At 27.8% G+C, this 26,404-nt stretch overlaps 1 protein-coding gene across 1 annotated transcript; it reads right to left on the bottom strand.

The window, feature by feature from the left end:
• Positions 1-23,227: 23,227 nt before the first annotated feature.
• Positions 23,228-24,199, bottom strand: LOC104807828 (RING-H2 finger protein ATL54). The gene has a single exon (XM_010533251.1). The coding sequence runs from the start codon at positions 24,197-24,199 to the stop codon at positions 23,228-23,230; it is 972 nt and encodes a 323-aa protein (XP_010531553.1).
• Between the last annotated feature and the right edge of the window lie 2,205 nt (positions 24,200-26,404).

Genomic DNA, 26,404 nt, shown 5'->3' with positions numbered 1-26,404 from the left:
TCAAATTGCAAGTACAAGAAAAAAATAAAAATTGACATCAGAAATTAACGAATCAATATATTCTTTTTCAAAAGTAGTATATTAAAGAAAAACAAACAATCTTTTTGTCTTACTTTGAAATTTATATATTCTAATATTATAGAAATCATTACTTTTCAACAACCATGGTATAAAAATTTTAATATTCAAAGAATCTCTAAAGAGAAGTCGAAAAATTATCAATAACACTTTTAAAAAAAATATACGCATCGGATCGATTTAAACTTTATTGCGATGAGATAGCTAAGATATGCCGTATTTTACACTTATACCTGAAAAGAAGAGAAGATGATGAACTTCGATGTCGTATAATTGTTGATGAGACGAGAAAGACAATGCAAATAGAAAAAAATAGTGAAAGAGAAAGAAAAGGCGATGCTATTTCGAAAACTTTTTTTTCTCTCTTAACACGTTATATTTATATATACTGTGAGACAAAGAAGTAATGTCTAACAAATACAACCCTCACTCCGTTACATAGTTAACGTCTAACAAATAAAACTCTCACTCCGTTACATAGTTAACAGAAAATGTTTAACAAATAGATTAGGTTATTAATCTTTATATTAGAAAACACGTGTCATCTATAATTTTTAAATTTTTTCAATTTTTCTTTAATAATTTATTTTCATTTTTTGTTTCTATTTTTAATCTAATTTAGTTTTATTTTAAATATATATATATACAAACGAAAATGCATGTAAAAATCTTATATTTTTCTTCTCAAACAATTTTTTATTATTTAAATTTATAAAAAAATAAAAATTAATTTTTTTTGAAAGAATGTTTACATATAGACTAAAATAAATAGTTATTCTATTTTTTAAAATAAAATTCCGGTCTATTGATTTATTTTATATTCATTATAGATTGATTTCGTTCGGTTTCTATTTTTTTTATTTTTAGGATTATTCTTATTTTGAAAATTTTATATTATTATATCGTATCGTTCTTTATGTTACGAGTTTATTCCGAACATTTGTATATTAGATTTAACAGACATGAATTAGTATTATTCAAATGAGTTTAATTTGTAAGACGAAAATCTCTTAAATATCAAATTTATTTGAAGATAATTATTATTTTTCAATAATATTTGAGATTTTTCAATTATAATAATGAAAAGAAACAAATATATTTTGTTCTATTAGATATTTCTATAAAATGAACTTTCTGAATATCATATTGTGCAATGAGATTTGCGATCTTATTTTTTTTTGTTATTAATATATTATTATATGAAAAATATTTGTTTTATTCTATATGACAAATATGATGTAAAAATATTTCGAAATACAACTAATAGTATAATTCACTTATTCTATAAAATATATTTTATTTTAAAATATTTTATTTATTATTCGTTAATATCATATGTATATGTGGATGACACAAATAAAATATTTGTTATTCAAAAGAAATAAATACCAGGTCAAACAAAATCTTTACATATTTAATTCTTGATTGCACATAAATTGTCTAAATTCAATGTGTCCAGAAAAAACAAATCACTAAGTTTATATATTTTTCCTTTTGTTTCTTTCGTTCTCTTTCTAAAAACGATCAAATAAAATAATTGTTATCTGTAGACCATTTGAGCACAGATTCACAGCGAATTAGAAATAACAATAATAAAAAATGAATTTAAGACAAGTAAATACGTGAAATACTTAATAACATGAAATTTTAGGGGGAAAATATTTTTTGTCATTAATTTAATACATTTTTACTCGGTAGAAATAATTACGATTCAACAACTATTTGAAAGTTTATTATTGCAGCCATGTGGATTATTTGGAAAAAATTCAACCATTCAAACATCGAAGAACGCTTCATAAAAAAAATTACCCTAAACCGAATATGATTTTTTTCCATTCGAATTCGTTTTTTTATAAAGGATTTTGTATACTATTTGAATTATATTTATATTCGGTTTTTACATAGTATTTTGATTCGATTCGGATTCAATTCAAATTCATATATCGAATTACGCTCGATTTGAACTCAAATTCGATTTTTACATATGATTACTTTTGATTCGTACTCGATTCGAATTCAGTTTTCATAAGATTTCGTTCGACTTGATTTTGAATATACGATTATGTTTAATTCGGATTCGATTTGGGTTCAATTTTTGCATATATGATTTTGCTCGATTCGAACTGGACTAGGATTCGATTTGAATTCTATTTTTTTTTATATAATTTTGTTCGATTGGAATTTGATTCGAATTCGGATATATGCATTCGTTTGCACGTTTGTGGCATTTCTGCATACAAACACACGCACTCACATACATATATATAACACACCTCATCATATGTATGCACTACCTCGCTATATATCCTTTGTTTTTAAAAAGAGATTATACATTGAATCCCCACAAATTTATGCACACATATTCAGGTCCATGGATATAAATACATGAAGGTTCGTATATGTATATATGTATGCAAGTTTTAATATTTTAAACGAACAACCAAACAACAAAAAACTTACAAATCACAGAATCTTTTTAAACAAAAAGAGATAAGGTGTTAAATTATTTCTATTGGAGAGATAAAAATAACCATTGGAGTTGGAAAGTAAATAAATGAATTGTATGAATGGCATATATATTTTTCGTTAATATGTTATAGACCATTTAAATATGTCAGTGTGCACCCTCCCTCTGATCAAGAGGGTTTCTCCTGTTTTCCGCCAAAAATCGCTTGGGCCCTAGGCCCACAAACCCAACAAAATATATATATCAGTATCTAAAATCAAAACATTGAAAAGATGAGAATTGGATGTCATATTTATAGATTAACCTAAACACAAATATCATATTTGGATTCAATATATTTAATGTCCTTGGTCAAAACAAAATCTTTATATATTTAATTCTTGATTCACTGTTTAAATTCAACGAACCATGAAAAATTTTTAATTTTAGATATTTTTTCTTTAATTCTCTTTCAGATTAATACAGACCAAAGATAGTAATACACATAAAAAAAAAAGTATAACGTAAACAACATGGCTCGTTAGTTACCAATAGAGACATGATCACATCGATATATATATTTTTAATAACCACGAGGTTCATTGGGCCTACGGTCTACATAATCCCTTTGGACCCAGAGTCAGCCTTTAGTCATATAATTAATTGCGTCTTTCCTCTCCACTAGTGGAATGGAATCCAGGACCTTAAATATGTCTTTGTCACATCTTAGTAACTCGAAGACCAACTGTTGGGTTGATCACATCAATTTAGAAATGACTACAAGCAAAAAGACTGAATTTGACACAAGAAATTAATTCAGAAATGAATCTAAAATTGAAGCGATGAATTAAGGAATCAGTAGACTTACGATTCATAATTTTTTTCATAGAAAAGAATGAATTCTTTTTCTCGAAATTCATACATAATAATCGTATTTGTACAAAAGTTTTAATATCATACCCTAAGTCTTGGGAATAATTTGGAAAATTTTCAAACATATATCCAAACATGGACGGACCTTGAAAAAATTAGAAAAATTTAAAAAATACATAAGGATTAAACATAGCCGCAATGGCCATAGCTCCGAGGTGGCTGAGTTTGCTAGTAGGCATTGGCATTGTCGGGGAGCCGAGGCTGGCTGTTATATCATAGTCATAGGCCTTAAAAAATCAAAATATCTTTGATATTTCTATTTTCAATATTTTCTGTTGAAAAGTTGTGATATGATAAATTTTATATAAAGGAAATCTACATAAAAAAAAATCTATAGAGTAGATATAAAAATTTAACAAAATTGTTCAAGATTTTATATATTCATAATATAATTATGTTATTAAACTACAGATTTTAATGTTATATATATATATCTTCTCTCAATTAATATAATCTTGTCATTTTTTATTTTTATTTATTATTAAAATACAAATTTATTAACTAAAAGCCTAAAATATTTTTAGAAGCAATAATAATTTTAATATTTTATTATAGTTTGTAACCGAAGCATATCCAATACAAAACATTTGTAGATATCATTAATAATAAATTTTACAATTTAGAAGATTATTCATTTCATATATATAACACAATTATATATAATAAATTTTACATTTTAGATGATTATTCAAATATATATATATATATATATATATATATATATAATATTTTGAAAACTTGGATGTCCATGCCTGACTCTGGCATCTTCGGATTTGGAACACAATCAGGCATTAAGCTGCAAAAAAATCAAAAAAATGAGATCGTATTAATTTTTTTTTAAATTAACAATATTATTAAGAAAAAAATAGTAGTAATCAAATTATATATTATAAAAGTTTTAGATATATATTAGAATCTAAAAAATAAAATGTTATACTAAAACAAAAAAGAAAATTAGCATTAAACCGAAGAATTTACCCATCCAAGTTTTTCAAAACCTCCCACTTTCGGAGGTATAGGTCTCTCTATAACTGAGTATGTGTTGTTCGTGAGCCTGAGATTTGGTAAATTATTGATCCCACCATATGTATTTTTTTAGTTAAAAAATATAGAGAATAATAATATATATAGATATATAATTTTATAAAAAGATTTATGTACGATGATAATATAACCATCGAATATTGTGAGAAATTTAAAATATAGTAGATAAAATACATGACGAAAAGGAGATGTATATATGGTGGATGGAGATATCATGGTATTTAGGTTTTCATAAAGAAAAGCAATTAGAAAAATATATATATATATATATATATGTATATATGAGAAACTTTTGTATATGAAATGAAAATATTTGATGTTGGGAAATATGAAATGGTGTATGTATTTATAGAGCATGTAAGATATCGATATTAATTCAAAATCATGATAAGTGGATTACAAAAATAAATTATTACCCTAACTTAGATGGTCAAACAAAATCTTTGCAAATTTAATTCTTGACTCTTTCCATTTTAGATTAAATAAAATAATAAAAATTGGGTATTTTGATATATTTTTCATTTTATTTTAAAATTATATTGCAGTTGAATAAAATAAAAACCGTCAAATTAGAAATAATTATTAGTAATATTTATATTGATATGATCGACTCAAATTGCAAATAATTATAAGAACAAATATGAATTGACATCAGAAATTAACGAATCAATATATTATTTTTCAAAAGTAGTACATTAAAGAAAAAACAAACATAATCTTTTGTCTTACTTTGAAATTTATATATTCTAATACTATAGAAATAATTAGTTTTCAACAACCATGATATAAAAATTTTAATATTTAAAGAATCTCTATAGAGAATTCGAAAAATTATCAAGAATCCAAGAGTCCAAAAACACTTATAAAAAATATACGTACCGGATCGATTTAAACTATGTTGTGATCAAATAGCGAAGATATGACGTATTTTACTCTTATATCTGAAAAGAAGAGTAGATGATAAACTTCGATCTCGTATAATTGTTGAGGAGGTGAGAAAGACAATGGAAATAGAAAAAAATAGAGAAAGAGAAAAAAAGGCGACGCTATTTTGAAGTTTTATTCTCATAACACATTATATTTATATACTGTCAGATGAATAAGTAACGTCTAACAACTACAACTCTCACTCCGTTACATAATTAACGTCTAACAAATACAACTCTCACTCCATTATATAGTTAACGGAAAATATTTAAACAAATAGATTAGCTTACATAAAAATAAGATTTTAATCTTTATATTAGAAAACACGTGTCACCTATAATTTTTAAATTTTATGAATTTTCTTTAATAATTTAATAATTTATTTTCATTTTTTATTTCTATTTTTAATCTAAATTAGTTTTATTTTAAATATATATATACATATATAAACGAAATGCATGTAAAAATCTTATATTTTTCTTCTCAAATATTTTTTTCATTATTTAAATTTTATAAAAAAAATGAAAAAAATAATTTTTTCCGAAAGAATGTTTACATATAGACTAAAATAAATTGTTGTTCTATTTTTTAAAAAAAAAGAAATTTTGGTCTATTTGATTTATTTTATATTAATTATAGTAAAATTCTTTCGGTTTCTATTTTTTTATTTTTAGAATTATTATTATTTTGAAAATTTTATATTATTATATCGTGTCGTTCTTTATCTTACGAGTTTGTTTCGAGCATTTGTATATTAGATTTAGCCAACATTAATTAATATTAGTCAAATGAGTTTAATTTGTAAAACGAAAATCTCTTAAATATCAAATTTATTTTAAGATAAATATTTTTTTTCAATAATATTTGAGATTTTGCAATTATAATAATGAAAAGAAACAAATATATTTTGTCCTATGAGATATTTCTATACAATGAACTCTTTGATTATCATATTGTGCAATGAGATTTGCGATCTTGTTTTTTGTTATTAACAATATATTATATGAAAAATATTTGTAATATGATGCAAATAGGTTTCGAAATATAACTAATATAACTAATAGTATAATTCACTTATTCTATAAAATATATTTTATTTATTATTAATTTGATTCGTTAATATCATATGTATATGTGGATGACACAAATAAAATATTTGTTATTGAGAATAAATAAATAACAGGTCAAACAAAATCTTTACATATTTAATTCTTGATTGCTTATAAATTGTTTAAATTCAATGAATCCAGAAAAAAAAAAGTCACTAAGTTTATATATATTTCCTTTTGTTTCTTTAGTTCTCTTTCTAAAAACGATCAAACAAAATAATTGTTATCTGTAGACATATGATCACAGCAAATTAGAAATAACAATAATAAAAAATGAATCTAAGACAAGTAATCGATATGTTAATTTTTTATACCTATTTAAACAAGAAAATATGTGACATACTTAATAACTTGAAAATTTAGGGGGAAAATATTTTTGTCCTTAATTTAATACATTTTTACTCGATAGAAATAATTTCGATTCAACAACTATTTGAAAGTTTATTATTGTAGCCATGTGGATGATTTGAAAAAAATTCAACCATTCAAACATCGAAGAATACTTCAAAAAAAAAATACCCTAAACCGAATATGATTTGTTTCCGTTCGAACTCGTTTTTTATACAAGATTCTATTCTATTTGAATTAGATTTATATTCGGTTTTTACATAGTATTTCGATCGATTCGTATTTAATTCCAATTCATACATTGAATTTCGGTTCGACATATGATTACTTTTGATTCGTACTCGATTCGAATTAAGTTTACATAAGATTTCGTTCGATTTAATTTTGAATATACGATTATGTTTAATTCCGATTCGATTTGAATTCAATTTTTACATATATGATTTCGTTTGATTCGGACTTGATTAAGATTCGATTTGAATTTTATTTTTTTATATAATTTTGTTCGATTTGAATTTGATTCGAATTCGGATATATGCATTCGTTTGCACGTTTGTGACATATCTACATACAAACACACGCACTCTCATACATATATATAACACACCTCATCATATATATATATGCACTACCTCACTATATATCCTTTGTTTTAAAAAGAGATTATACATTGAATCCCCACAAATTTATGCTCACATATTCAGGTCCATGGATATAAATACATGAAGGTTCGTATATGTATATACGTATACAAGTTTTAATATTTTAAACGAACAATCAAACAACAAAAATCTTATAAATCACGAATCTTTTTAAGCAAAAAGAGATAAGATCTTAAATTATTTTTATTAGAGAGATAAAAATAGCCATTAGAGTTGGAAAGTAATTAAATGAATTGTATGAATGGCATATATATTTTTCGTTAATATGTTATAGTCCATTTAAATGTCAGTGTGGACCCTCCCTCTGATCAAGAGGGTTTCTCCTATTTTCCGCCAAAAACCGCTTGGGCCCTAGGCCCACAAACCCAACAAAATATATATATCAGTATCTAAAATCAAAACATTGAAAAGATGAGAATTGGATGTCATATTTATAGATTAACCTAAACACAAATATCATATTTGGATTCAATATATTTAATGTCCTTGGTCAAAACAAAATCTTTATATATTTAATTCTTGATTCACTGTTTAAATTCAACGAACCATGAAAAAATTTAATTTTAGATATTTTTCATTTAATTCTCTTTCAGATTAATACAGAGAAAAGATAGTAATATACATAAAAAAAAATATAACATAAACAACATGGCTCGTTAGTTACCAATAGAGACATGATCACATCAATATTTTTTTTTATAACCACGAGATTCATTGGGCCTTCGGCCTACATAATCCCTTTGGACCCAGAGTGAGCCTTTGGTCACACAATTAATTGCGTCCCTCATCTCTACCAGTGGAATGGAATCCAGGATCTTGAATATAACTTTGTCACATCTCAGTCACTTGAACACCAACTGTTGGGTTGATCACATCAATTTAGAAATGACTACAAGCAAAAAAGCTGAATTTGACACAAGAAATTAATTCAGAAATAAATCTAAAATTGAAGCGATGAATTAAGCAATCAGTAGACTTACGTATCATAATTTTTTTTTCATAGAAAAGAATGAATTCTTTTTTCTCGAAATTCATACATAATAATCGTATTTGTACAAAAGTTTTAATATCATACCCTAAGTCTTGGGAATTTGGAAAATTTTCAAACATATATCCAAACATGGACGGACCTTGAAAAAATTTGAAAAATTTAATAAATACATAAGGATTAAACATAGCCGCAATGGCCATAGCTCCGAGGTGGCGGAGTTTGCTAATAGGCAGTGGCATTGTCGGGTATATCATAGTCATAGGCCTTAAAAAATCAAAATATCTTTGTCATTTGTATTTTCAATATTTTCTGTTGAAAAGTTGTGATATGATAAATTTTATATAAAGGAAATCTACATCAAACAAAATCTATAGAGTAGATATAAAAATTTAACAAAATTGTAAAGATTTTATATATTCATAATATATTTATGTTATTAAACTACATATTTTAATGTTATATATATATATATATATATATATATATATTGTAACGACCCGAGGCCGCTACGAGTTGTTGAAACTGTCCTCACACAGCAACCCGAGACCTTTCAGCGTGTTTTTCCTCACTCCACGCATACCGAGACACTTCCCAGTAGGTCACCCATCCTAAGATTGCTCCAGAGCCAGCACGCTTAACTTTGGAGTTCTCTCGGGATAGTCAACCAAAAAGGTAGGTGCACCTTGTTACTATGAGTATCTCAACTAATTCTTTTATGTTATCTTAGACTGTATAGTCTCATACCTATACAACCCTCGGATCTCTCTCATTCTGGTGTGTTCGATTCATCCCTGTACCCCCTACCCAGAAGCTCGTCAGGAGCCGCCCCTTGTCCGTGCCTCTGCACCGGCGATCACTCCCCGCCCTCCTACGGTACTCTGGGTTGTCACAGGCCCACCAGCTTCCGCCTGGTTCGTCCTCGAACCACACCGTACTGGGAGAGTACCGGCTCTGATACCATCTGTAACGACCCGAGGCCGCTACGAATTGTCGAAACTGCCCTCACACAGCAACCCGAGACCTTTCGGCGTGTTTTGTCCTCACTCGCACGCATACCGAGACATTTCCCAGTAGGTCACCCATCCTAAGATTGCTCCAGAGCCAGCACGCTTAACTTTGGAGTTCTCTCGGGATAGTCAACCAAAAAGGTAAGTGCACCTTGTTACTATGAGTATCTCAACTAATTCTTTTATGTTATCTTAGACTGTATAGTCTCAAACCTATACAACCCTCGGATCTCTCTCATTCTGGTGTGTTCGATTCATCCCTGTATCCCCTACCCAGAAGCTCGTCAGGAGCCGCCCCTTGTCCGTGCCTCTGCACCGGCGATCACTCCTCACCCTCCTACGGTACTCTGGGTTGTCACATATATCTTCTCTCAATTAATATAATCTTGTCATCTTTTATTTTTATTTATTATTAAAATACAATTTATTAACAAAAAACCTAAAATATTTTTTGAAGCAATAATAATTTTAATATTTTATTATAGTTTGTAACCGAAACATATCCAATACATTTGTAGATATCATTAATAATAAATTTTACAATTTAGAAGATTATTCATTTCATATATAAAACACAATTGTATATAATAAATTTTACATTTTAGATGATTATTCAAATATATATATATAATTTTGAAAACTTGGATATCCATGCCTGACTCTGGCATCTTCGGATTTGGAACACAATTAGGCATTAAGCTGCAAAAAAAAAAATGAGATCGTATTAATTTTTTTAAAATTAACAATATTATTAAGAAAAAATAGTAGTAATCAAATTATATATTATAAAAGTTTTAGATATATATTAGAATCTAAAAAATAAAAGGTTATACTAAAACAAAAAGAAAATTAGAATTAAACCGAAGAATTTACCCATCCAAGTTTTTCAAAACCTCCCACTTTAAGAGGTATAGGTCTCTCTATAACTCACTATGAGTTGTTCATGAGCCTGAGATTTGGTAAATTATTGATCCCACCATATGTATTTTTTTAGTTAAAAAATATAAAGAATAATAATATATATAGATATATAATTTTATAAAAGGATTTATGTACGATGATAATATAACCATCGAATATTGTGAGAAATTTAAAATATAGTAGATAAAATACATGACGAAAAGGAGATGTATATATGGTGGATGGAGATATCATGGTATTTAGGTTTTCATAAAGAAAAGCAATTAGAAAAATATATATATATATATATATATGTATATATGAGAAACTTTTGTATATGAAATGAAAATATTTGATGTTGGGAAATATGAAATGGTGTATGTATTTATAGAGCATGTAAGATATCGATATTAATTCAAAATCATGATAAGTGGATTACAAAAATAAATTATTACCCTAACTTAGATGGTCAAACAAAATCTTTGCAAATTTAATTCTTGATTCTTTCCATTTTAGATTAAATAAAATAATAAAAATTGGGTATTTTGATATATTTTTCATTTTATTTTTAAATTATATTGCAGTTGAATAAAATGAAAACCGTCAAATTAGAAATAATTATTAGTAATATTTATATTGATATGATCGACTCAAATTGCAAATAATTATAAGAACAAATATGAATTGACATCAGAAATTAACGAATCAATATATTATTTTTCAAAAGTAGTACATTAAAGAAAAAACAAACATAATCTTTTGTCTTACTTTGAAATTTATATATTCTAATACTATAGAAATAATTAGTTTTCAACAACCATGATATAAAAATTTTAATATTTAAAGAATCTCTATAGAGAATTCGAAAAATTATCAAGAATCCAAGAGTCCAAAAACACTTATAAAAAATATACGTACCGGATCGATTTAAACTATGTTGTGATCAAATAGCGAAGATATGACGTATTTTACTCTTATATCTGAAAAGAAGAGAAGATGATAAACTTCAATTTCGTATAATTGTTGAGGAGGTGAGAAAGACAATGGAAATAGAAAAAAATAGAGAAAGAGAAAAAAAGGCGACGCTATTTTGAAGTTTTATTCTCATAACACATTATATTTATATACTGTCAGATGAATAAGTAACGTCTAACAACTACAACTCCCACTCCGTTACATAGTTAACGTCTAACAAATACAACTCTCACTCCGTTATATAGTTAACGGAAAATATTTAAACAAATAGATTAGCTTACATAAAAATAAGATTTTAATCTTTATATTAGAAAACACGTGTCACCTATAATTTTTAAATTTTATGAATTTTCTTTAATAATTTAATAATTTATTTTCATTTTTTATTTCTATTTGTAATCTAAATTAGTTTTATTTTAAATATATATATACATATATAAACGAAATGCATGTAAAAATCTTATATTTTTCTTCTCAAAGATTTTTTTCATTATTTAAATTTTATAAAAAAATGAAAAAAATAAAATTTTTCGAAAGAATTTTTACATATAGACTAAAATAAATTGTTGTTCTATTTTTAAAAAAATAAATTTTGGTCTATTTGATTTATTTTATATTAATTATAGTAAAATTCTTTCGGTTTCTATTTTTTTATTTTTAGAATTATTATTATTTTGAAAATTTTATATTATTATATCGTGTCGTTCTTTATCTTACGAGTTTGTTTCGAGCATTTGTATATTAGATTTAGCAAACATTAATTAATATTAGTCAAATGAGTTTAATTTGTAAAACGAAAATCTCTTAAATTTCAAATTTATTTTAAGATAAATATTTTTTTTCAATAATATTTGAGATTTTGCAATTATAATAATGAAAAGAAACAAATATATTTTGTCCTATGAGATATTTCTATACAATGAACTCTTTGATTATCATATTGTGCAATGAGATTTGCGATCTTGTTTTTTGTTATTAACAATATATTATATGAAAAATATTTGTAATATGATGCAAATAGGTTTCGAAATATAACTAATATAACTAATAGTATAATTCACTTATTCTATAAAATATATTTTATTTATTATTAATTTGATTCGTTAATATCATATGTATATGTGGATGACACAAATAAAATATTTGTTATTGAGAATAAATAAATAACAGGTCAAACAAAATCTTTACATATTTAATTCTTGATTGCTTATAAATTGTTTAAATTCAATGAATCCAGAAAGAAAAAAAAAGTCACTAAGTTTATATATATTTCCTTTTGTTTCTTTAGTTCTCTTTCTAAAAACGATCAAATAAAATAATTGTTATCTGTAGACATATGATCACAGCAAATTAGAAATAACAATAATAAAAAATGAATTTAAGACAAGTAATCGATATGTTAATTTTTTATACCTATTTAAACAAGAAAATATGTGAAATACTTAATAACTTGAAATTTTAGGGGGAAAATATTTTTGTCCTTAATTTAATACATTTTTACTCGATAGAAATAATTTCGATTCAACAACTATTTGAAAGTTTATTATTGTAGCCATGTGGATGATTTGAAAAAAATTCAACCATTCAAACATCGAAGAATACTTCAAAAAAAAATACCCTAAACCGAATATGATTTGTTTCCGTTCGAACTCGTTTTTTATACAGGATTCTATTCTATTTGAATTAGATTTATATTCGGTTTTTACATAGTATTTCGATCGATTCGTATTTAATTCCAATTCATACATTGAATTTCGGTTCGACATATGATTACTTTTGATTCGTACTCGATTCGAATTAAGTTTACATAAGATTTCGTTCGATTTAATTTTGAATATACGATTATGTTTAATTCCGATTCGATTTGAATTCAATTTTTACATATATGATTTCGTTTGATTCGGACTTGATTAAGATTCGATTTGAATTTTATTTTTTTATATAATTTTGTTCGATTTGAATTTGATTCGAATTCGGATATATGCATTCGTTTGCACGTTTGTGACATATCTACATACAAACACACGCACTCTCATACATATATATAACACACCTCATCATATATATATATGCACTACCTCACTATATATCCTTTGTTTTAAAAAGAGATTATACATTGAATCCCCACAAATTTATGCTCACATATTCAGGTCCATGGATATAAATACATGAAGGTTCGTATATGTATATACGTATACAAGTTTTAATATTTTAAACGAACAATCAAACAACAAAAATCTTATAAATCACGAATCTTTTTAAGCAAAAAGAGATAAGATCTTAAATTATTTTTATTGGAGAGATAAAAATAACCATTAGAGTTGGAAAGTAATTAAATGAATTGTATGAATGCATATATATTTTTCGTTAATATGTTATAGTCCATTTAAATATGTCAGTGTGCGGAAATTGTTGGGCTTGAAAGAGTTAGCGAAGCAGTTCCTAAGGATTAAGCTTGGAAACGGTGCAAATACCCTACTTTGGCATGACCCTTAGACATCTCTAGGTCCATTGATCGAGTACATTGGCGAATCGGGTCCCCGGGGTTTTCGAGTATCGAACATTGCCAAGGTTCGAAGTGCAGTACAGGGCGGTAATTGGATTATGCCGAATGCAAGATCAGATCGGCAACAAGAGTTTCTCACCTTGCTCAAAATTACCTACCAAAGATAGGTTGCGATGATGGGGAGTGATACCAGAGGCAATTTGCGTGCTATGCGAGGTGGCCGAAGAAACGCATCAATACTTATTTTTCCAGTGCACCTACAGTGGCCAGGTATGGAGCTACTATGCTGCAGTTTGTGGCATGAACCCTCCATCATGCATTGAGCAATGTTTGGATTGGGCAAAAAATTCCATACATAATGACGGAAGTGGAAAGCAACGAGTTATAAAGTTCCTTCTCCAAACCACGGTTTATGAGCTATGGAATGAGCGGAATCGTCGAATTTTTCGAGGAAAGCGGAAAACGATTGAACACAAACGATGGAAGGTGGATCGAAGCATTCAGAATATTTTGCTATCTATTAAAGGGAATCCCCGAAATGATAGGGGTTCATTACTTGCATATTGGTACTATTTGACGCGAGAAACACGATTATAATGTAGTGTCTAATGTAATTTTGAGTGGCATTACCATTTCCTAATGGGTTCCAAAATCTTTTGTAGGAGAACAAAAGCTCTGGTTGTAATTCTTTTTGATATATATAACAAATCACCTTTTTACCAAAAAAAATATCAGTGGAGACCCTCCCTCTGATCAGGAGGGTTTCTCCTCTTTTCCGCCAAAAACCGCTTGGGCCCTAGGCCCACAAACCCAACAAAATACATATCAGTATCTAAAATCAAAACATTGAAAATATGAGAATTGGATATCATATTTATAGATTAACCTAAACACAAATATCATATTCGGATTCAATATATTTAATGTCCTTGGTCAAGACAAAATCTTTATATATTTAATTCTTGACCTGGGTAGTGTACCACTACCGATCATGTATAATTACGTATTTTGATACATTTATATTTCGGGGAACGTTTTGTGTTATATCGGTGGTAGACTTTTTTTTTAAGGTTTGTAATAAGGTTATACTACCACTTGATTATGTATAATTATAACTGGAAATAATGTATCATATATGTATGTACGAGTGTTTTCTTCCACTAACTCTGAAAAGAAAAGTTTTAAATTCCCGCGGATTTTCAGAAATTGAGTTTTTATTTTAGTTGTCCATATGACGCAACTCGTATTGCGAGGTGCGGGTTTCGGGCGTTACATCGTTCGACTTGATTTTGAATATATGATTATGTTTAATTCGGATTCGATTTGGGTTCAATTTTTGCATATATGATTTTGCTCGATTCGTACTCGATTCGAATTCAGTTTTCATAAGATTTCGTTCGACTTGATTTTGAATATACGATTATGTTTAATTCGGATTCGATTTGGTTCAATTTTTGCATATATGATTTCGTTCCATTCGAACTGGACTAAGATTCGATTTGAATTCTATTTTTTTTTATATAATTTTGTTCGATTGGAATTTGATTCGAATTCGGATATATGCATTCGTTTGCACGTTTGTGGCATTTCTGCATACAAATACACGCACTCACATACATATATATAACACACCTCATCATATGTATGCACTACCTCGCTATATATCCTTTGTTTTTAAAAAGAGATTATACATTGAATCCCCACAAATTTATGCACACATATTCAGGTCCATGGATATAAATACATGAAGGTTCGTATATGTATATATGTATGCAAGTTTTAATATTTTAAACGAACAACCAAACAACAAAAAACTTACAAATCACAGAATCTTTTTAAACAAAAAGAGATAAGGTGTTAAATTATTTCTATTGGAGAGATAAAAATAACCATTGGAGTTGGAAAGTAAATAAATGAATTGTATGAATGGCATATATATTTTTCGTTAATATGTTATAGACCATTTAAATATGTCAGTGTGGACCCTCCCTCTGATCAAGAGGGTTTCTCCTATTTTCCGCCAAAAATCGCTTGGGCCCTAGGCCCACAAAACCAACAAAATATATATATCAGTATCTAAAATCAAAACATTGAAAAGATGAGAATTGGATGTCATATTTATAGATTAACCTAAACACAAATATCATATTTGGATTCAATATATTTAATGTCCTTGGTCAAAACAAAATCTTTATATATTTAATTCTTGATTCATTGTTTAAATTCAACGAACCATGAAAATTTTTTTATTTTAGATATTTTTCCTTTAATTCTCTTTCAGATTAATATAGAGAAAAGATAATAATATACATAAAAAAAAAGTATAACGTAAACTGGCCCGTTAGTTACCAATAGAGACATGATCACATCAATATATATATTTTTTTATAACCACGAGGTTCATTGGGCATTCGGTCTACATAATCCCTTTGGACCCAGAGTCAGCCTTTAGTCACACAATTAATTGCGCTTTTCCTCTCCACCAGTGGAATAGAATCCAGGACCTTAAATATGACTTTGTCACATCTTAGTAACTCGAACACCAACTGTTGGGTTTATCACATCAATTTAGAAATGACTACAAGCAAAAAGGCCGAATTTGACACAAGAAATTAATTCAGAAATGAATCTAAAATTGAAGCGATGAATTAAAGAATCAGTAGACTTATGTATCATAAATTTTTTTTCATAGAAAAGAATGAATTCTTTTTCTCGAAATTCATACATAATAATCGTATTTGTACAAAAGTTTTAATATCATACCCTAAGTCTTGGGAATAATTTGGAAAATTTTCAAACATATATCCAAACATGGACGGACCTTGAAAAAATTAGAAAAATTTAAAAAATACATAAGGATTAAACATAGCCGCAATGGCCATAGCTCCGAGGTGGCTGAGTTTGCTAGTAGGCATTGGCATTGTCGGGGAGCCGAGGCTGGCTGTTATATCATAGTCATAGGCCTTAAAAATCAAAATATCTTTCATATTTCTATTTTCAATATTTTCTGTTAAAAAGTTGTGATATGATAAATTTTATATAAAGGAAATCTACATAAAAACAAAAATCTATAGAGTAGATATAAAAATTTAACAAAATTGTTCAAGATTTTATATATTCATAATATAATTATTTTATTAAACTACAGATTTTAATGTTATATATATATATATTCTCTCAATTAATATAATCTTGTCATTTTTTATTTTTATTTATTATTAAAATACAAATTTATTAACTAAAAGCCTAAAATATTTTTAGAAGCAATAATAATTTTAATATTTTATTATAGTTTGTAACCGAAACATATCCAATACAAAACATTTGTAGATATCATTAATAATAAATTTTACAATTTAGAAGATTATTCATTTCATATATAAAACACAATTATATATAATAAATTTTACATTTTAGATGATTATTCAAATATATATATATATAATATTTTGAAAACTTGGATGTCCATGCCTGACTCTGGCATCTTCGGATTTGGAACACAATCAGACATTAAGCTGCAAAAAAATCAAAAAAATGAGATCGTATTAATTTTTTTTAAATTAAGAATATTATTAAGAAAAAAAAGTAATAATCAGATTATATATTATAAAAGTTTTAGATATATATTAGAATCTAAAAAATAAAATGTTATACTAAAACAAAAAAGAAAATTAGAATTAAACCGAAGAATTTACCCATCCAAGTTTTTCAAAACCTCCCACTTTCGGAGGTATAGGTCTCTCTATAACTCACTATGAATTGTTCGTGAGATTATTCGTGAGACTGAGATTTGGTAAATTATTGATCCCACGATATGTATTTTTTTAGTTGAAAAATATAGAGAATAATAATATATATAGATATATAATTTTATAAAAGGATTTATGTACGATGATAATATAACCATCGAATATTGTGAGAAATTTAAAATATAGTAGATAAAATACATGACGAAAAGGAGATGTATATATGGTGGATGGAGATATCATGGTATTTAGGTTTTCATAAAGAAAACCAATTAGAAAAATATATATATATATATATGAGAAACTTTTGTATATGAAATGAAAATATTTGATGTTGGGAAATATGAAATGGTGTATGTATTTATAGAGCATGTAAGATATCGATATTAATTCAAAATCATGATAAGTGGATTACAAAAATAAATTATTACCCTAACTTAGATGGTCAAACAAAATCTTTGCAAATTTAATTCTTGATTCTTTCCATTTTAGATTAAATAAAATAATAAAAATTGGGTATTTTGATATATTTTTCATTTTATTTTTAAATTATATTGATGAGGAGATGTATATATGTTGAATAAAATGAAAACTGTCAAATTAGAAATAATTATTAGTAATATTTATATTGATATGATCGACTCAAATTGCAAATAATTATAAGAACAAATATGAATTGACATCAGAAATTAACGAATCAATATATTATTTTTCAAAAGTAGTACATTAAAGAAAAAACAAACATAATCTTTTGTCTTACTTTGAAATTTATATATTCTAATACTATAGAAATAATTAGTTTTCAACAACCATGATATAAAAATTTTAATATTTAAAGAATCTCTATAGAGAATTCGAAAAATTATCAAGAATCCAAGAGTCCAAAAACACTTATAAAAAATATACGTACCGGATCGATTTAAACTATGTTGGGATCAGATAACTAAGATATGACGTATTTTACTCTTATACCTGAAAAGAAGAGAAGATGATAAACTTTGATGTCGTATAATTGTTGAGGAGACGAGAAAGACAATGCAAACAAAAAAAAATAGAGAAAGAGAAAAAAACGGTGATGTTATTTCGGTTAGTTTTTTTCTCCCTTAACATATTGTGTTTATATATACTGTCAGATGAAGAAGTAACGTCTAACAACTACAACTCTCACTCCGTTACATAGTTAACGTCTAACAAATACAACTCTCTTTCTGTTACATAGTTAACGGAAAATATTTAAACAAATAGATTAGCTTACATATAATAAGATTTTAATCTTTATATTAGAAAACACGTGTCATCTATAATTTTTAAATTTTTAAAATTTTCTTTAATAATTTAATAATTTATTTTCATTTTTTTATTTCTATTTTTAATCTAAATTAGTTTTATTTTAAATATATATATATAGATATATAAACGAACATGCATGTAAAAATTTTATATTTTTCTTCTCAAAGAATTTTTATTATTATTTAAATTTATTGATTTATTTTATATTCATTATAGATAAATTTCTTTCGGTTTCTATTTTTTTATTTTTAGAATTATTCTTATTTTGAAAATTTTATATTGTTATATCATGTCGTTCTTTTCTTACGAGTTTGTTTCGAGCATTTGTACATTAGATTTAGCAAACATGAATTAGTATTATTCAAATGAGTTTAATTTGTAAAACGAAAATCTCTTAGATATCAAATTTATTTGAAGATAATTAATTTTTTTTCAATAATTTTTTAGATTTTGCAATTATAATAATGAAAAGAAACAAATATATTTTGTCCTATGAGATATTTCTACACAATGAACTCTTTGAATATCATATTGTGCAATGAGATTATTGCGATCTTGTTTTTTGTCATTAATAATTTATTATATGAAAATATTTGTTTTATACTATACGACAAATATGAAGTAAATAGATTTCGAAATATAACTAATAATATGATTCACTTATTCTATAAAATATATTTTATTTTAAAATATTTTATTCGTTAATATCATATGTATATGTGGATGACAGAAATAAAATATTTGTTATTCAGAAGAAATAAATATCAGGTCAAACAAAATCTTTGCATATTTAATTCTTGATTGCTTATAAATTGTTTAAATTCAATGAATCCAGAAAAAAAAAATCACTAAGTTTATATATTTTTCCTTTTATTTCTTTAGTTCTCTTTCTAAAAACGATCAAATTGAATAATTGTTATCTGTGTAGACATTTGATCACAGCAAATTAGAAATAACAATAATTAAAAAATGAATTTAAGACAAGTAATCGATATGTTAATTTTTTATACCTATTTAAACAAGAAAATAGGGTGAAATACTTAATAACATGAAAATTTAGGGAAAAAATATTTTTTGTCATTAATTTAATACATTTTACTTAGTAGAAATAATTTCGATTCAATAACTATTTGAAGGTTTATTATTGTAGCCATGTGGATAATTTGAAAAAATTTCAACCATTCAAACATCGAAGAACACTTCATAATCCTAAACCGAATATGATTTCAAAAAAGAAAATAAGAAATCGAAGAACTCTACGATAAAATTTAACTATCCACATCCAAAGGAATAAACTTAGCTTCATTTAGGGATGTTAAGATGGGTTACCCAACCAATTGGGTTAACAAATTTAATGGGTTGGGTTAACCAAACCCAATAATATTATTTTCTAAACCAAATGAATTGGACTAACCCAATTAATCTATTTAAACCGTTTATTCTAATTTATTTATTAATTACTATATTCAGATTTGATTTGTTTCCATTCGAGTTAGTTTTTTTTTTTTATAAAGGATTCTATTCTATTTGAATTAGATTTATATTCGGTTTTTTATATAGTATTTCGATCAATTCAAATTCATAAATCGAATTACGTTCGATTTGAATTCAAGTTCAGTTTCTACATATGATTCTGTTCGATTCATAATCGATTCGAATTCGGTTTACATAAGATTTCGTTCAATTTGATTTTGAATATACGATTATGTTTAATTCGGATGCGACAGATCCAACCAATTTTTGTATGAAGTTTGCGATTAAATTTTCTATAATCTCTGGTGCTTTATTTTCGTGGGAGTTGTATTTAATTTTTGAGTTAGTGATGATTAGGGATACTAATATTGAGATAAATATTTGGATGTAAATCAAAGTTGAAACCATATAAAAAAAACATGCATATATATGTCAATAAAAGATTTTATATTTTTAATTGAATCATTTGTCTATACATATAATTTACTAATTTAGTACAACCCAAGTGTATACTCCATTTTCCAAGAGTTTTGGATGTCCATCTCTTTCGGCTCTTCCGCCTTCATTTTCCAATGGTTTTGAGTCTGTCTTTATTCCATGAATATAGAAAATATCCTGTATTAAAAACAAAAAAAATTATTAAAAATAAATAAATAAAAAATTAGTTTTTATATTCTCAAATTACAGTAAAGATATAGATAATTAATTGCACTATAACAAACTAAATTACAATGAATAATATCAAATCATTTTTTTAAAAATAATTTTCAGCTTATAAGTAAAAAAAAATTCATACATATATCATAATATAAAATTAAAAATAAAAAAATCATACGAAAAATCATTGAAAAAAATAGAAATTGGATGAATATCGTAAATGTGTGAGGAAGAATTTACCTATTGAGGTTTTTCAAAACCTCCCACTTTCATCGAGCTATATATCTTCATAGCTCATCATAATGTTTTCTTCATCCCGAGGATTTGGTAAATTATTGATCCAACAATATTATTTCGGTTTAAACAAATGAACATTAATATTGTATATAACTTTATAGAATGATTCGTAAACGATGATAATATAACCATCGAGTAACGTGAGAAATAAAAAATATTGTGTAAATAAATGTTATGAATATATTATGGGTGAAAATGTTATCATAGTATTAGTTTTTCGTAAAGAAAACGAAATAGAAGATTGGGAGAGAGATACGATGTATGAAAGAATATTTTTATGTGAGATTAATTATTTAATATTGAAAATTCATGAATAAGATATAGATATTTATAGATCACCATAGAGATTGGGCATTTGATTCAAAAAGATCGCATTCTATATGTGGACGACACAAATATGACATTTTCATTTAAAATAAGTTAATACAGTAATTCAGTTGGTCAAACAAAATCTTCGCGTATTTAATTCTTGATTCCCTTCCTTACAAAGTCTTTTAAATCCAACGAACCAAGAAAAAAAACATTGTGGGATTCTTTTTTTAATAGAATTTCCAGATATCTTGCCGTTTTTTCAAAATCCGCATTGCGTATGGCTGCTCGTTCAAGAAACTGTGTGTCGTTTTGATAATCACTCGCTGGATTGTACGTCGGCAATTGTCTCCGTGTGTGATGAACACGACGAGCAAGGATTGGACGGGATGCTAAATAGGCCGGGATCCGGATGATGCCCACAGGGCCCACACAAGTCTAGCAGTCAGCAACGACAACAGTGATGAATTCATTGAATTACTAATTTGACCTTTCTATCACATAAAATCTTATTGGGATTATACCGTATGCTTAGTGCTAATCTAATGATTTGAGGATTTTAACCAAACGATACCGTGGATTTAAGTTGACAGGTTGAGAATGAAATCCATCAATGGCATTAATGTAATAAATATCATGCTTTTTGCATACGATAAAAACCAAAACTCGAATGAAAATTAAAATAATTACTCTCTCCGTTTCAAAATGTTGGTTGTTTTAACTTATTTCACACTTTTTAAGAAATGAAAATAAAAGTCATATATACCCTTTATTTAATAATAAAAACAATATTATCATTAATAATGTATTGGAATTTGGTAAGGATAAAATTGGAAATTATTTAAAAAAAATGTATTGGAAATATAAAATGATAAATATTTTGAAACATGGATAATAATCTAAAACTACAAATATTTTGAAACGGAGGGAGTATAAAACAAAATATTATTTTTTTAATGAAAACTTAAATTCGAGCAACAAAGAATTGGAAACTTTATAGTTTTTTGAAATATAAAACTGAATCCCCAAAAAATAACACCAACCAAATTTAACGATATAGAGATCACGAAAACCGTCATATCAATTAGCGTATTCCCAATTCAAATATTTTTTTTTAAATAACCGGGTATCTTGAACTAAGATCCAGATTAATCTCTAGGGTGGGAACCAGCATGTGTTTTGAATTATATGTTTACTTACGAAACTTGAAGTTCGAATTCGTGGCGAGACAGACGCAAAGCGCCTCGTTCCACCGGTTGAATTACCCAAGTTTGGATTAAAATTCAAGTGAATTTTGATAAATGCATTGAAAACTTCATCATACAAAGTCGCAATTACAAACCCATTAACGTAAAGAATCTATCTTTTAGCTTTTATTGAGATTGAGAGTTTACACATTTGATTCAAAGACCTTGCCAAGAATGGGATTTACGGACCCTATGGATGGACCGACCGACGAATCTCTTCGTGTTTTTTTGGCATTTACAGATTCGATATCGAGGTCGGTCTTTATTCGTAACATTTCAGCTCTATACATGTCTTGGCAGCAAGAACTTCCCATTGCAAGAGATCGATCTCTTCATCTTCTCTTCGTTCCCTAGCTCTCCGGAATTAGATTTCGATCCGTAAACGACATTTTTTCCGATCCTTAGAGCCGATAAAGAATCGAGAGACACCGATCTTTTCACCCGTTTCATCTCATCCTCCCCGGCTCCAACACTATTACTAGTAATAATAACACCATCTTCACAATCTTGATCTTCACTTTCTTGATCATTCCCCTCACTTTCTTCTCCGTTTTCGTCGGAGATCGCCACTCGAACCTCACCCGGGTTCTGCCCAACGGACGAGTTCTCCGAGCCGACGAGTATCGGGGCACGACAGAGAGGGCAGTTCACGTGTGATCTAAGCCAGGTATCGATGCAATGGACGTGAAAAGCGTGGCTACACTTTGGCAACAACCTAAGAGTCTCGTCTTCTCGAAACTCGCTCAGACACACAGAACAATCCGATCCAACGAGGGGAGCTTCCCCTTTCTTGTACTTAAACAACGTGATCGAATTGATGACCGACGGCTGCAACCCAACGGTCCTAATATACCAAACCGGGTGGTCGATCATGGGTCCATGATCTTCGTCAAGAAACTCATCGCCTCGTGTCTCCCCGTTCGACCCAGCTCGAAATCTTGAAGATCTTGATCTCGATCTCGATCTCGATCTTGACTTGAGGAAGATGACTATGAAACAAGCTAAGAGCAAGGCCGAGACGATAGCGGAAGCAGATATGATCGAGATTCTCTTGGAGTTCCCGTGGCCGTGGAAAGGCGCCGGAGGAGAAAGATCGATGATTCCAACTCTGCAGATGTTAGGGCAGACTTTGAGACATAGCACTTGACAAACTCCATAGTACTCGTTCGACTCCTCGCAATCCAATTTGCAGATCGAATCCGACAAGGTTTCGTTGATCAGATCTTCAGACAGGTTTCTGTGAACGAAGTCCATGTTTTTCTTTTTGTCGTGTTTTTGATTTCAAGAACATCAAGGAGAAGGAAAAGCAGAGGAAGGTGAGGCGGTTCGGTGGTTGTTCATCCCGTGTGCTCTGTTTTCTTTCTTTACTTTTTTTTAATATATTTTTTGGACTAAGTTGGTCAACAAAGAACTTTGTTTTATAATATGAACTTATAAAAGTATTTTTTAAATCAGGATTTGAAATTGATAAATATAATTTTTAGGTGTTTTATAAAAGATGAAAACGTATTTACATTTATTTATAACTGAAATTTTTATTAGATCTTTTTTTAAAAAATTAATTTTTTTGGATACCTTTTTTAAGAAACTTATCGACCTTTTTATTCAATTACAAAAATAATAGCAGCTCACGCAAAATATTTAAATGGAATTAAAATATTGGAATAGTAAATAAAACAAAAAATATGTTTTCCAAATCTTTTATCTTAGTTCTCTAATTAACATTTTCATTCAGAAAAATCATGTTAATGGACTGGGAAAGGTAAAACAGTTTGAAAAATATTTTCCTATCATTTAAAAACTATATAAACTATAAAGTTATCGAAATTTTGGGGCTTATACAAAAGTGATTTTAGTATCCGAAAATGAAAAATATATACTAATTATAATTACTCCCATAAAATTTTCAATCAATACGATTCGGATAATAGTTTATTTGCTTAATCATATAAATAATTATCGTTTACAAATGTTTAAAATTGTAATGTGAACTTTATTTTCAGTCATCTTAATTTATTTGGGTTTGGCAGTGTTGACTTTTCCACGTAGCTTGTGGTTTTGATTTTTTGGCGGCGTAGTGGTGGGCTTTTTTTTGTTAAAGATATTTATACGGCGGTGGAGTTTGTCGTATACACGTGGATTTAGGTGACTATGTGCTAATATAATTAAAATGTCAATAAATTAATCAAATTAGTATTACTATTTCATCTATATTTTTTTTTATACAGCTTTTCATGATTCTTTCTGGTGTATTAGTTGAACCAAACCCTTTGGCTCGATATCTATGTATGATTCACCTGATATTACGGGTTCATTTTGAGGAAATTCAGTTTTAATGTTTCATATAATATCATATACATAATTCATACTATATGCTCTATTTAAACTTGGTTGTTCCCACCGAGAAGCAACAACATATTTGCACAAAAAAAATACAAAACAAAAAAAGAGAAAAAGCAACACAAATTTTATTTAAATTCGCTAAAATGTCAATCTCTAGTTACCGTTAGGGATGTCAATTTGGGTCCGAGGTCCGAAGTCCGGTCCGGTCCAGCCCGAAGTTTTTTAATCCGAAAAAAATCGGACTTTCGGACCGGGTTCAAATCGGGTTTTGGATTCGAGTCGGACCAGCCTAAAAGCTCGAAAATTAAAAAAAAAAAACATTTACAAAGGAAGGTCCGCAGGCCGGACCGGCCCAGTCCGACCCGACACGAACCCGAATTGCATAGGGTCGAGTTTCAGGTTTAACTATATAGATCCGAAAAAAATCGGGCCGACCCGAACCCGAGTCCGAAACTTTCGGACCGAGTGCAGACTCGGATCGGCCCGATTGACATCCCTAGTTACCGTTACCGGGATTTGATTCATCTCCTAATATCAACAGTCGTGAAAAATGACTGACGAGATTGTGGAGACGATGCAGCTTTGGTACACGTCTCAGAAATGGCTGCTCCATGATGCATTGTAATTGTAACACACTTCGTGACCATTAACCCATGAAACTCTTCTCCAACCTTTTCGGTTTCATTACAATACTTGGACCGACCATATCTGATTACAACCTAGTTGTAATTCCACATTCTCTAAGTAAACGACATTTCGTACTTTTTCTTGGGTCAGTGAATCTGAATCTATGGACCGGTTCATCCTCTACTTGTGCCATATTCGACGCTTGAGAAGAACTTGAACCGTTATCATTTGGTGATTCTGATTCTCTAGGTATGAGATTGGTGTTCATCAAACCCATGAATCTGAACAAAACTTCAGACAGAGATCTTTGATTGGATTTTTCAGACCGATTTCTCTTCATTGAGATCAAAAGATTTCACCTTTCCATGAAATTGTAAAGATTATTATTGTTCTGAAATTCATTTTCAGTTAACAGAACCAAATCTACTGCTGGACCTTCATTGGTCTCTCTCCTTCACTCCTCTCCCCACTACCCTAAATCTTATGAAG

This window comes from Tarenaya hassleriana, unplaced genomic scaffold (genome assembly GCF_000463585.1).
Source record: "Tarenaya hassleriana unplaced genomic scaffold, ASM46358v1 Cleome13, whole genome shotgun sequence".
NCBI classification, from domain to species: Eukaryota; Viridiplantae; Streptophyta; class Magnoliopsida; order Brassicales; family Cleomaceae; genus Tarenaya; species Tarenaya hassleriana.
Note: the sequence above shows the minus strand (reverse complement) of the source record. Positions and strands in the feature narration are given on the sequence as shown.

What these genes read in the sequence shown, in the direction of transcription:
- LOC104807828 (XM_010533251.1), bottom strand. Translation starts at nt 24,199, where the DNA reads ATGGACTTCGTTCACAGAAACCTGTCTGAAGATCTGATCAACGAAACC.